General features: G+C 35.8%; 2 protein-coding genes across 2 annotated transcripts in view; one reads left to right on the forward strand and one right to left on the reverse strand.

Annotated features, from left to right (window-relative positions):
• Nucleotides 1–640: 640 nt before the first annotated feature.
• pitpnc1b (phosphatidylinositol transfer protein cytoplasmic 1b) lies at nucleotides 641–13,541 on the forward strand. The gene is made up of 9 exons (XM_082149135.1): nucleotides 641–1,114; nucleotides 3,458–3,606; nucleotides 5,565–5,670; nucleotides 5,959–6,030; nucleotides 8,945–9,034; nucleotides 11,248–11,403; nucleotides 11,496–11,559; nucleotides 11,756–11,842; nucleotides 12,241–13,541. The coding sequence occupies exons 1-9, from the start codon at nucleotides 1,067–1,069 to the stop codon at nucleotides 12,399–12,401; spliced, it is 933 nt and encodes a 310-aa protein (XP_082005261.1). The 5' UTR covers nucleotides 641–1,066; the 3' UTR covers nucleotides 12,402–13,541.
• Nucleotides 6,461–15,150, reverse strand: part of ntd5 (ntl-dependent gene 5) — a 74,001-nt gene continuing 65,311 nt past the window's right edge. Inside the window, exon 9 of the transcript XR_014200544.1 lies at nucleotides 6,461–8,101. The gene's annotated coding sequence lies outside the window, so the exon portion shown is untranslated. The remainder of the gene's footprint in view (nucleotides 8,102–15,150) is intronic.

Raw genomic sequence — 15,150 nt, forward strand, 5'->3', positions numbered from 1 at the left:
TCATCAATGTTGAAAACAGTAGTGCTGCTGATATTTTTGTGAAAAACCATGATACATTTTTTTCAGGATTCTTTAATGGATAGAAAAAATGAACAAAGAAGAAGAAAAAAAGAAGTTCAAAATAACAGCATTTATTTGAAAAATCAATCTTTTGTTACACCTTAAATGTCTTTACAGTCATTTGCTTGCTGAATAAAAGCATTAATTTCTTTAAAAAAAAAATATTACTGACCCCAAACGTTTGAACAATAGTGTACACCTCTCTCTCTCACATTAACACACACACACAATCTGGCAGAAAGGATTCTACAGACTGAGCAGGTTAGTGCATTTTGTATTGTAAACAGAGTGTGGTTGTTTAATCTGGGGCAAAGTGAAGTTTATTGAGAGTGCAGGATAAAGAGGGAAAGAGGGAGAAAGTAAAAGTAGGACTATAAGTATGAAAGATGAAAAAGATGGAGCGATGGTATTGTCTGGGAAACCAGTACAGGAAAGTAAAGTCAGGTAGAGGAGGGAAGGGGAGGAATGGGCTGAGGCAGGAGAGAAAGAATAAAGATAAGCACAGAAGAAAAGAATGCACACAGAACGGAGACGAGGGGAGGGAAGAGGGAGGGGCAAAGAACATGGCAAGGTTACACATGAACTGCAGTCTGTTTTCTTCTTTAACACAGACACAGAAAGAGAGAAGTAGAGGGAGGAAGCTTCGGTTTTGCTCTTATCTCTGCAATATCACATTAAACCGTAAATTAAAAATAGAACGGAAGAACTGAATGCTAAAGGAGTGAGTACATTCATGACACAGAGAGCCAGGAAAGAGGGACACTGAAAGAGAAAGACAGACAAAAGACAGAGAGACTATGAGAACAATAAAATAAACACGGCGGATACACATTGGCAGAGTTTACAGGACCAGCTCTGACATCAGTGAAGTGAGAGAGGAAGAGGGGTGCAACATTGCTTTACGGAAACCGCTTGACAGTTTCATACTCAGCCTAACAGAAGCTTAAGAGAAACAGAAAGAGAAAGAGAGACAAAAGGATAAAACTAGTCTAATTTCTACCACACCATGTTGATAAAAGAATACCGGATATGCATGCCGCTCACTGTCGATGAGGTAAGTTTGTAACTTTTTACATGTGTTTGGGTTTGCTTCCATATGTTTGTGTGTACTGCAGCTGTCCACATGATTAGTGCATCAAAGTAAACATTATCAAGATGTTTATTCCACTCTGTTTATGCAGATGAAACATTATTCTAGCTCTGTGAATGTCTGTGGGTTGCATTTCATAATCTCCCCATTTCAGCCGTTTACTTTACCTAAACGGGTTTGACCAGTTATGAATTTTCATTCTAAGTTATCCACCTCAAGGCTAGATACAAAACACAAAGGCCTTCCCAACAAACAGCTTGGGTTTCTACAGAAGGGTCAGGGATTGTTTAGTCTATCTATGTTTCACCTTCAGATAGCCCAACTTGTGCTCTTCAGATCAGACAAGCCCAAACAAGCACACCTGACCTAAAAGTCTGCCTTAGAATTCGTCTATGGACTACATCAGCACTAGACCGCATAGTTTCCAGACAGGAGCACCACCCCCTTTTTCTGGACAAGCTCTGTTGTGCGTACAGACAGCGTTTTTATGCTCCAAGCTTCACAAGGTCTCTGTCGTCATCATCAGTGACAATGATTGTCGGAATGAGTTTTCGCATTAACAGATTTCAAAAGAATTAGTCCTCAGACAAACAGCAGGAACACTGTCAGTACTGCCAACACGGTTTTTCAGAAGAATATGTGGAAAAAATTACCCTGAGACATTTTGTGCTCTTCAGTGAATATCAATCTTTAGGCAAAAAAACTAAACATATTTCTATGACAGATCAAGCACACTATGACAATGACATTAGCTATGTTTCCACCCACATTTGGTGGCTTCCCTGATTGCAACAACTTGCATTTTTATTAAAGATATTTTGCACCAATTTCCCAGGAAATGACCATTTTGTTCACTTGAACACATGGGATGGAAATGTTGCTTTATTTGTAAACGTTTTATGCAACATTCCAATTTTGCGCAAAAGTTCAACTGGATGGAATGGAAACATCGCTAGTGACGGTTTAGTATTTACAAAAAGCTTTAAACTGTAAATCTAGCGTTTTGTTTAATCTTTTTTTACATTTCTTAGAATAAATAAGCCATAAACATATATCATAATAGCACATATCACAACATATATTATCCAAATATATTATATTACAGTAATAAATCAATGTTTGGTTGCAAAATGGCACCTACAGAAATGTAATACTTTTAATTTAAATATTTAATTTATAGTTGACTTATTATATTTAACAAATCAAATTTAATTTCATAGATCATTATGGAACAAGCCATTCTCAAAAAAAGGAAACTCGTGAATTTGATCATTTTTCTGAATAAATAAGCCATAAATTGTTACATGTTATCATAAATACCACAAAATGTATTAAAAAAAAAAGAAAAAGAAAAGAGTATATTAATAATCAATGTTGATTGCAAAATGGCACCTAAAGAAATGTCATAGATGTTTTATTATATTTAACAAATTCAATTTTGTTTCATGGATCATTATGGCAGAACACACAGTTTCCAAGAATGCCCTAATTTACGCAATATATTAATAATAAATTAAATAATAATAATAATAATAATGATAATAATAATAATAATAGATTCACAATTATTGTCAAATTTCTGAACACAATGTGATGCACTTTAAAAAAAAATCTTGATAGCTAATGCTATGTTTATTTGGCATTATTGAACTTATATCAGTTGTGACAAAGCATATATCAGAGAATAAGTTAGCATAATTAGTTCAAATCAGTGAGTTAAGAATTTACGCTGTCGCGTAAATATATATATATATATATATATATATATATATATATATATATATATATATATAATAAGTATATTTGATTGTGCTAAAATTTTACATTTGCACGTATACTTTAGGTACACTTTAAATACCTTGCATTTAAATTATACAGTGATCATACTATCCTTACTAACAGTGATATTAAAACACATTTCAGGCAATAAATGTGCATTGTGCAAAAAATTTGTAATCCAAAAAAAAGTTTAATTATAATTTTTATATCATTAAGTCTCAAGTGATATGTCAGCAAATATGTTAATAGATTTGTACTATATGTGTTTTATATACATTTTGGTATAGGTTTTTTCACTAGGGGAATTCAACTTCCTGTCATTCCAATTTAAATTCCAATTCAACATCCATGTGGAACGCAGCCAATTCAATTCACATTCCAAATCGTGAGCTGAAAGTGAGCCATTTCTAAAATCCTGGATTTTGCTCAACCTAGCTAAAAAACAAGGCCAAAAAAAAAAAAAGAAGAGAGAAATGAAACATGAGGTCACAAACAGGGGTCAGCAATTTCTCTCTCTCTCTTCCTCAGTACAAGATCGGCCAGTTATACATGATCAGCAAGCACAGCAGAGAGCAGAGCGGAGGAGGTGAAGGGGTGGAGGTCGTCCGTAATGAACCTTGCACAGACCACAAACACGGAGCCGGTCAGATCACAGAGAAACGCATCTACCTCAACAGGTGAGAGCGTGCACACTGCACACACACACACACACACGGGCACGCATAAGCCATCCTGTTTTGTTCACGGTTTACATCACACACCTGCCAACGTGCCAGCGATCAGCTATTATTGATGACTGCAGCTAACACCTTTATGCATGCAGCAGAGCTCCGACCATCTCTCACTTTACCTCCAAAAAAACCTTTTCTCTCCCTTTCGAGCTTCAAGCAAAAATGCACAGCAACATAACCGTCCTAAGGAAGATCACGTAGACATTCAATCTGATATCATCCCACGCGGTGAACATGCATACACACTTATTGTAATTGCCTGTTTTGTTATATTCTTTACACTCTCGCCCTACAAGGACAGAACACCCCCCACACACACACACACTCAGTCATTAGATGCTGTTGTGAATATGAATTACTGCACCTCTAGCAGTAAAGCAAATTTTTCAAGCCATTAATGTGTTAGCAAAGACCAAAAGGGCAGAGCATTAAGTTCCTAATGGTCAAATAAATCTTATCGTGGAGCATGTGAGTCTAATTCAAATGCTGATATTACCGCAGACGAGATCATTATATGCTGTTTACAAGTACATCATGCTGAACCGCTGCATTGTAATTATGAATAATTTAACTTGTATCATCAAGATATGGGCGTCAAAGGATTGAAATGTAATGCCAGTTGTTTGGTGGGAATGTGCTGTTCGGCAGGACACACTGTGGAAATGTCTGTCACTTCAGAAATGGGGAAAGAGAGAGTGTGAGAACGCACGGCCACATCCGTGGCGCTCGACACAACTGGCTGACCGTGAATGATCTACATCTTCTCTTCTCCACCCCTCTCTTCTCATCCTCTGTCCATTCATCCATCACTCAAGTCCTCAGGCTGTAAATCTCAAGCGCTGTCTGTGCTGCCTTATCTTACAGTGCTGAGTTCATTATCTCTCTCTCTCTCTCTCTCTCTCTCTCTCTCTGTAGTGTACTGTTTTTTTTGTGTGTGTGAGGGACAGATGGCACCTGACACCTCTGGAAGTGAGACTTATAGCTATTGTGACGGCTGCCTGACCTCTCACCCCTGCACATTCACATCTACAGTGGCCCCAAAAAGTATCTGGACACTTAAGACAAACTTTAAATGATTTTCATTAAACAAGACACAAAATATCAAAACAAAGGGCAACTGCCAACTGCAAACAAACACATTTTTGCCAACCATTGAACAATGTACACTGTAAGAAAAAAAAATACAGTAAAAACACTAATATTCTAAAATATTATTCAATTTAAAATACCTTTTCTATTTTAATATATTTATTACTGTGATGGCCCATTTTTGAGTGGAAGGAAAAAAATACTGTATTCGTGCATGTATCTTTAAATGCAAATCAGCTGCTGCTCTTTTCCAGAAGAGGGCGGAGCTTTTACAACTTGTGCCTCCGATACTCGGACAAAATCTAAAACATCCGTTTGGTTTTGATTATCATCTCTAACGCGGTGACGCTCACATGACATTGCAGTTCTGCATCAGAACGTCAGCTGTATTTTTATTAACTAAATTTATCAAAGATTAACAAATACAGTAACAAACGTATTGCTCAAGGTTAGTTCATGTAAGTTAATACAGTAATACTGTTAAAAAAAATGAAACCTTATTGTAAAGTGTTGCAACATTTCTTATTATTATCACAGTTGAAAACAGTTGCGCTGTTTAATATGTTGTGCTGCCTAATACATTGTTGTTGTTTTTAGGGTTAAGTTTAAAAGAACAGCATTTATTTGAAATGTAAATCTTTTAGGATACTACAAATGTCTTTGCTGTCAGTTTTGATCAATTTAAGGCAACCTTGCTGAATAAAAGCATTAAAATCTTACTGACTCCAAACTTCATGCTGGAGTTAAGCCGAGGGTTGTATAATGTGTCTGTTGCGTCATAACATCTTCTCGTTTCCCTTTTTGTCTGTGTTCAGCAAACTGCCAACCTGGATGAGAAAGTTTGTTCCCATGGCTTTTTATATAACAGAAACAGCCTGGAACTTCTACCCTTACACCATAACAGGTCAGCCCAAGTATTTTGTTACAATAAATACACCAGTGTTTGAATAGTAATGTGCCGTCACATGGCACATACATCCATCTTGTGTTTTTAATGCACCAGTAACCAGCCGTAACCTCACACTCTATTTCTCTTCTGCATTCTTTTCTCCTTCTACGTCCATTGGTGTTTAACCACAGAGTACTCGGTAAGTATTCTCACATGTCAGCTCAAAATCATGCAGTTTACTCTTGGCTCACTGACCCACTGAGCAAACAAGATAATCACCTCACTCTCCCTCTTTCTCGTTTCTTTACTCCTTCCAAAAGTGTTCCTTCCTACCGAGGTTCCACGTCAGGATCGAGACGCACTTTGAGAATGACAACGGTTGCAGTGAAAATGTGAGTGAGAGAAGGCAACACACATGCATACACACACACACACAAGTGTGTGTTCTTACAGGAGATAATCCTCTTAAAGGAGGGCGATTCATCAGAGGCTCACGTAGCTGCCGCGTCCTTGTAAAGGCCATTGTGCTCGTGTCCGTCTGTGAAGCACTCAGTAGTAACAGTCATGTAAGCAGATCCAAACAGTCCACCTCACTCCTGTGACACCGGACACCAGTGCCTTAAAAGCAGGGCCTCAGGTCAGACTATAGCAAAGCTATAGAGCTCTTGTGTTTACACCAACAGAGCTGTTGACGCACCTTCAGTTAACGGACGTCAATCTTTTTTTTTTTTTTGGCACATCTAGTACACTACCATTCATAAGTTTGGGGTCAGTAAGATTTTTTTGTTGGTTTGTTTTAAAGAAACTTATACTTTTATACAGAAAGGATGCATTAAATTGTTCAAAACTTACAGTAAAGACATATATAAGACTTTTTCTCTGTAAAAAAAAAACCATTATTTTTTCACATTATTATATTTCAAATAAATGCTTTTATTTTGAACTTATTTACTTAAATGAACTTTATTTTGAACTTTGAAAAAAAAATATCACGATTTCCACAAAAATATTAAGCTGCAAATTTGTTCTCAACACTGATATGATAATATTCTTGAGCGTCAATTCAGCATTATTTCTGAAGGATCATGTGACACTGAAGACTGGAGTAATGGCTGCTGAAAATTCAGCTTTGCCATCACAGCAATAAATTACATTTTATAATATTTTTCAATAGAAAACAGTTACTTTAAATTGTAATAATATGTCACAATTATAAATGCAATCTTTGATGAGCATCTTGGTAATAAAACTTCTTTTAACAACATTTTTGAAAAATGTTACCGACCCCAACCATTTAAACGGTAGTGTACTCCAGAATTTTTATTTGGCTTTTTCATCTGAAATAAAATTATTTTAATAACAAATATATATGCAATTTGATTGATTTATGTTTGTAGTCTTCAAATTACAGTGATACACAATATATCTGTACCATATCAGCTAATGGAAGATATTAAAGATTTCTTTTAATATAGTTTTGGATGATATTCATATTTTATTGTTCAAGCTGGCAACTGTTTAATAACACCGTTAAATGTAATCTAAAAATTAATATCCATTTTTCATACTGTACAATATAATTTTGTGATGCCTAAATTCATTTAGTATATCAATTATTATTTTATTTTTAACTTATTTAGAAAAAAATGCAAAACAATAATAAAATCATTTCAATTTATTACAACAATAAAATTATTATCATCTTATCAGTATTGGCCAGAATCTTTTAATTGTGCATTCGTATTTATTTAAATAAATAAATTAGTTTAAATAACTTCTCACTTTCTGGCTTCTTAATGGGACGATATACTGCAAGGACAAAATTAGTTCTCAGGAGATACAATCTCATGAGTCGCTTTGAGGTTTTTAATGCATCAATAACCATAAAACTGCACTATTAACTGTTTACTGTAGACAGTTAAAGTTTTAGGTTTAAAAAAAATAAATAATTATACTAGCCCTCAGGTCATTGGAGACGCCTACATAATAAAGTGAACAAACAGTTTAGCTGTGTTGTCATTCAGACTTTTTACTTAGTAGTTATTGAGATGAGATGAGTTATTATTAGTATTACTGGTTTGCCGTGTGTTTGTTTGCATACAGCGAATGAGAGAGAGAAAGATAGAGAGAGAAAGATAGAGAGAGATAGAGAGATAGAGAGAGGGGCCGTTGTGCCCCGGAGTGCTCTCTGTTATTAAGAAACGAAAAATAAGAATTAAACAAGATCCAACCTGCCGCAAAGAAACTCAGAGATTTATGAGTATCTGCCTGTGAGAAAGAAAGAGCGAGGGAGATGGCGGGGGGGGAGTTTTGTTACTGATACAATTTCCTCCAACTCATCCAACTTTCTTTCCACACACCAGCAGACACACTCCCTCATTCACATAAACATGTCTTAAAGGGATAGTTCACCCAAAAATTACAATTCTGTCATCATTTACTCGCCCTTAAGTTGTTCCAAACCTTAACCTCCAAATGAACACCAACATATCGTTTTCTTCATACAGGCACTGCATACAAGTTTCACAACTCCAGCACATTCAAACAAATCAAAATAATACTGGTCAACACATCAGACAAGAGGAACAGTAAACAGCTTTCCTCACGAGGAAACAGAGATAAAAAGACAGAGAGAGGAAAGAACAGGAGAGGGAAAAGAGCAGGGGTTTGTTAAAACACCTGCATTGATTTTAACCCATAAACAACTTTTAAAAAAACGAAAAAGGTTTTGAAACAGAGAGCCTACAAAAGAAAGATCAGAACACCACTTATTTCCTTAATTGCTTATTTTTCATTCATTCTCTTCTCTTAGATTACGGCGGGTGCAAAAAGCACCTGCAATGCTGCACAGTTAAGGCAGGCCTCCTTTAAGTTAAGACTTGTTATCTGGTTTATTTCTCCACTGGCCTGCAGTGGTGTGCATAATTCAGTACTTCTGCCTATATAGGCTTGATTTTGCACTCTTTGTTTCCATGTTTTTTGCATTAATTCAGTCTCTGCCTACGCCCTACGGTCTTTCTGTTATATAGTGTGTCAAGGTTCTGTAATGGGCTACAGAATGTTTAACCGGTTGCATTGCAATGTGTGGTATTTTACGTCAAGATTGCTCCGAGCAATGCTGAGCACTGAAACAGCTTCCCTTTGTCTTCAAACAGATGCAGACGTTGGTGCATTTATATTCTTCTGTGTTTAGACAACTTTAAGTTACACTGTCATATTTTACAGGGCAATTCTGGAATAAGAAAGCAGTGTTTTCTTTGATATATTCTTGTATTTGTCTGATGTTGTCTGATGTCTCCTGTGCAGGTGTTTGATGACCCAACTCCAAAGGACACGGTCTGCTTTTTGGATATTTTGAGCGATCCAATCCCTGATAAGCATTACAAGAAGTCGGAGGTACATATACATTCATATATGTATAAATACAGGGCAAAACTAAATCAGGGGTGGGTAAAATTCAGAATTTATGAGTGGGTTCATTTTTGATTTTGGGATTTGAATTGGGAACGTCAGGAAGAGGACTTTATAGACCAGCAGTCTACATAAGAGGAAATTCAATAGTCTAACACAAGTTTCATCAGAACATAAATAAATCATTAATTTTAACTAATTATGCCTATTTATCTCCTGATATGTAGGCTGAAAAATTCTCGGCTCATTACACTAAACTGAGTCTAAACTGAGTGCCGTCAAGTTAACACAAACATCAAAACAGATTTGACATAAGTTTTTTTTATTTTTTTTTATGCAAAAGTCCCCCCAAATATAATGATCCCCTTTAGAGAGAGAGACTCCTTCCTAAAATATAATGTAATTTATTTGTATGTATAAAGAGCAATTTATACCTTTTAAAGAAAAATATTAAAGGTGACTTTATAAAGACAACAGAAAGGCAGAATCAAATAACTGATAACTTTTCAGATAACTTTTTTAATCCATTTAATATATTGAGAAAATCTGAAAATTCTGTGAAATGAAATTTTCCTCCACCATGACATGAATTAATTAATGTCTATATGTGGCATTTCAAATATTGATTGTTGATATGTTGGGTGTATGATAACAGGGTAATTCATTCCGAACAATGTTATTATTAAAAACAACACTTAGGCCTACAGCAGTTAGCTTGTTCTTCCTTACATTTGAATCTTATGTATCATCTGTATCATGTTCATCAAATTTAATTAGAATTAAATTCTCAGCTCAATTCCGAACGGTGAACAACTCTGACACACAAATAAATAACCATCCGGTCTACTGTGTTCTCTATAGGTCTTTGCACCCTTATAGCAGTGCAAATGTCTTCAAAGCTAGTATTTAAATGACACAGCAGAGACTAACACAGCTCTACATAAGTGTGTGTGCACTGCACACAAGTGCAGAAACAAAAACCACAAGACAAACACATAAAAAAAAACACATTTGTCAGTGTGCTCTACTTAGAGATACAGTTTATCGGAATCTGCTGCTCTTTCAGTGGACAAACAATACATCAGAGGAAAGCATTTTTCCATGTTCTCTCAGATTCAGTCATGCACAACCTCAAATCCATAGCTGTCATATGCCAAGTTAGGAATAAGACAAATCCAAGGATTAGCAAAAAAGAAAAACAGACAAAACTAAAACTTCTACAGACAAGGGACCAAAATTTAATGAATACTTCAAATATTATTATATTATATTATATTATATTATATTATATTATATTATATTATATTATATTATATTATGTTATATTATTACAAGTAGTTGAGACTAATTATGTTCTGTAATTGTCAATTACAGTAATAAATGAATGAAAACAGAGCCTGATAATCTAGTTTATGCCATAATCATTGTTAATGATGGCTTTCAAATACAATGTTAGATGACTTTAATTTCCATTTTATCCTCAGAAATCACAAAAAGCTTTCCATTTAATGGAGGTTACTGGCTATACAACTTATTATTTTAATTTACTTGTCATGCTTTAAAAAGTGTCCAAATGATGTTACTTCTTGAGTGTTACACTTTTTGTAACATAACCCATGCACCAAAATTGTAAAAAAAAAAAATGAAAAAAAATGTGGGACACAGCTAAATATTACATTTTTGCTCAATAAAACCGCTTTTATGACAATTAACTGAACATCATTTCAACAGAATATGTAAAAATAATAAAGATTTTTATTGTTAGACAACAGACAAGCCAAAATCGCTCATTTTACGCAGGGCTGAACCTAAAATGTTATGTTTAGCACTAACTACTTTTCATGCTATGTTAATTTTATGTTAGATAATCATTTATCAGACATATCTAATAGGTCACACAACAAAAAGCATGGAATTTGTGCCTCTAACGCTTTAAAAATGGGACACCACATGACCAACTGTGAAAAGTAATGTCACCCCTGCACAGTGATTCATGCACAGCATGCAACACACACACACACACACACACACACACACACACACACACACACACACACACACACACACACACACACACACACACACACACACACACACACACACACACACACACACACACACACACACACACACACACACACACACACACAATAATCTGCTCACTCAGCAGGTAATGTGTATCTACTTAAAACAAACAGGATCTGAGACACTGGGTGTCAGAGAAAACAGGCCGGGGACCCCTAGTGGATGACTGGAGGAACTCCACTACACCCATAATGTGCTCCTACAAAAGAGTCACCTGTAGCTTTGAGGTCTACGGCTTCCAGGGAAGAACAGAGGACTTCGTTCACAGGGTACTGAGCGTTACGTCCCATGCATTACATCATGCTTTTAGTCATGTAATCCCATCATGTGTCATATTACTGCATGTTATGATTCATCATAGAACATTCGTGACATTCTGTTGGTGGGACACAGACAGGCGGTGGCATGGATTGACGAGTGGCATGGTAAACGAGACGTATTGTTATGCTTCATTACCATAATTTATCACATGCTCTGTTCATTACCATAATTTATCACATGCTCTGTTAAGTACACACAAGAATCCTGATCCCTCACTTGGCACTCAAATGATGCATGTCATCTGTCTTAATTCTTCGCAAATACCGGCAAACGTATAACAAATATTTGCGTACTATGCAGGAATGACGATCGAGCAGGTGAGAGAGTACGAGAGAAAACAGCAGGAGGAAACCAACTGCCAACTCAAGAGTGACATTACCTCCACAGGTAGAGAAAAAGCAAGAAAAATGCTGAAATTATATTATCAGCATAAGAATTTAAGTAAAAATTTGGAATTGAAAATTAATATAAATCAATATCACAAATTTGCTTAATGATTAGTGACCTAGAAATAGTGCCGAACCATACATTTTGAAAAAAAAAATTTTTCATTATAACATTTCTAGATTTAGAGTTTGAATAGATTTTCATTGTAAACTCTGTCACCTCTCACTGCCCTCTATTGGTGACTGTTTTACACTGCTGTTACAGTTTAGTCAGCACAGTGATGCAACTTCACAATTAATATGGAAGTCATCATGACTCATCTAACAAAACTGTTGCAACATGATCCGATAAATCAGAAGCATTTGTGGCGAAAACTGATTCTCTTGTCTGCTTTTCAGACTCTGCTCCTCCGAAGCGACCCAGCTACACTCGCTCCATCTCTGTTACGGATGAATCGTCACTGAAAAAGATGGGGGTAAAGACTGAAGACATGACAGACTCTTCATCCTGCCCTTCCTCCCTCAAAAGTCCCTTGAGATTAAACTCTACCCCGGAATAAAACCCACAAGAACCACACCAGTACCACTTCTTGAAACATTTGCCAAAATTCTCTCGACTTGGACTTTCTCTTCTAACCAAAACTGATAGAAAAACATTCCACATTGTCACTCTCTGCTTTCCATTCCCACTGGACTTGCTTGTATGCTTGTGTTCATGCAGAGTTCGACATTAACAAAACATCTTTCTAAAGAATTTGAGCTACTATGTAAAAGATTCTGGCCCTCCATGGAGTGAAACCATATTGCCTTAATGAACTTTTCTCACAGACAAGCCCACATCACCAAAATGGATTCAACAAACAGTCTATTCCAGTGCCAAATGAACAAGAAGGAGACAACAGACCCACCTGAGCACAGAATGGATATGAAAAGCCTCTATTGACGTAATGATGAAATCAGAAGACCGGTTCAGTGAAACCCAATCTTATGGATTCTGGTGATTGTGAGCAACTAGCCAAAATTTCTAGTGGGTTACGGGTTATTGAGACTAACCTTTGACCCTGTATCAATACATTGAAGGAACGTAATTGATTGTTTAGTCGTGCAGCACATAGTAAGAACATTATCAATAGTACTTTTGGTGAGAAGATTAAAGACTACAATGGACTGAACATTATCCGTTATTTGACACTTATCACACCGTTCATTCAATACATGCCACTGGTGATATTCTGTGTTTGTCTCTGGTTATTCAGAATTAAAGGGGACCTATTATGCAAAATGATGTTTGAACATAAATGTGTGTAGGTAGTGTGTGTATGCCAACCACCCTAGAATGGTAAAAATCCATCCACTTCTTTTTTTTTATCCCCATAAATCATAAGCAGTGTCTCAGAATAAGCCGTTCACAGTTTCTATGCAATGTGACATCACATTGCTTTGGCCCCGCCCACAACTGCTGACGGACTCTTCCCTATTAGCATAGACCCGCCCTGTACACAGTCCGCCATGTTTATCTCCTCGCCAGAGCATTTAACAGCAGCATTCAAGTAAGAAATGTATTCTTATTAATACGAAAGATATTCAATCAAATGCAGTGAGTTATTTTTTATTTTGTTGTTTGATACATATTAACAGCATTTATCGCAGTGGGTACTGTATATTACGCTGTTTTCACTTTAATACACAGATCTAATATACACTATGTGATTTCTTTACTTGCTGTTTACGTTCACAGACATAACTAACTGTGTTTATGTGACATAACCTTGTGTGTATTTGAGAGTTTAAGCGCAATAGAGAATTTAGTTTAATACTCACGCGGTGAGCCATTTGACAGCCAGCTTTCTGTGTGCGTGCTTCAGATGTGTGCATTTAGAAAACCATATTTTAGAAGTTTAGACTGATATGCCTTTAAAAGACATTCATATAATAAACCTTCATGATGATGAAGAATTGCGATGTCACATGAGCGTGACCGTGATTAAGATGATAATCAAAACCAAATAGAGGTTTTAGTTTTTGGCAGAATAGGCCTATTCGATGCTCTCGCCCTCTCACTGAAAGCAGGATGGGGAGCAGCAGCTCATTTGCATTTAAAGATACATGCACGAAAACCGCATGTTTTTCCTTCCACTCAAAAATGAATGATCTGTGGGGTATTTTGAGCTGAAACTTCACAGACAGACCTTACACTTGCAGTATATTACATCTTGTAAGAAGGGGCATAATAGCCATTGGTTGAACAAACAAGAAGCTCCACCCTAAGCTCACATCATTGGTAAAGCCAATGTTGCTATGTCAAGCAGCTCAAATTAAAGGATGAATGTTTTGAAACATGAATGAAAAGGATTTATCAGTATCTGCAGATATTGGATATTTCATTCATTTGATCAATTTTTACATACAAATCATCTCTGCCATCATCTAATACTCACTTAAAGTTCTTTAAAAACTTTAAAAACAAATAATTGAATAACACTGTGAAATATAATTCTGCAACTTTGGCAAATCTCAGAATCTCAAAATGATAAGTCTCTTTTATTTGATCTAAAATATAGTAAAAACAGTAATATTTTGAAATATTACTACAATTTTAAACTTCCGCTTTTGATTTTATTATATAAAAAAATATAAAGCAATGGCAAAGCAGTCATTACTCCAGTCTTCAGAAATCATTATAATATGATGATTTGGTTTCAGGAAACATCTCTTATTATTATTATTAATGTTAAAAACAGTTTTACATTTTTTCTCTGGAAACTGTGAAGCATTTTTTAGGGATCTTCAATGCAAAGAAAGTAAAAAACAAAAAAAAACAAAACAGCATTTATTTAAAATAGAAATCTTTTGTAACATTATACTTGCTAGTAGTTCCTCACTTCTTGATGAGGGGTCAAAGACCTCCAAAAACATCAATAAAAAGTGACTTTTTAAACTGAAGTCTGAGCGCAGGAATGTTGTAAGCTTTAAGCGTTCTAGAAACTGCATTTTTGCTGTCATCGGTACATTCACTTTTTCTCATCACATATAATTGCAAAGATCCTTGCTGCTGCTTCCTCCTGTGGCAATTGCTGTATTCATTCACTACTAGCGTTTTATTTCCTTCTTTTTATCTCTCTGACGAAGGGATGTGGAAGGCAAAGATTGAATCCATGGTTCCTGAAGTCCCCTAGTAGTGCTCAAAGAACTCCAGGCTGTTCTGTTACAGCTCTGGCTCTCTCTTTCTTTCAATTTCTCAGTATCTGCATTCTCTCTCATCCTTTCCTTGCTGCCCCTCCTTCACATCCCAATTTATATCGCTCTCAA

Source organism: Leuciscus leuciscus (genome assembly GCF_965113295.1).
Source record: "Leuciscus leuciscus genome assembly, chromosome: 20".
NCBI classification, from domain to species: Eukaryota; Metazoa; Chordata; class Actinopteri; order Cypriniformes; family Leuciscidae; genus Leuciscus; species Leuciscus leuciscus.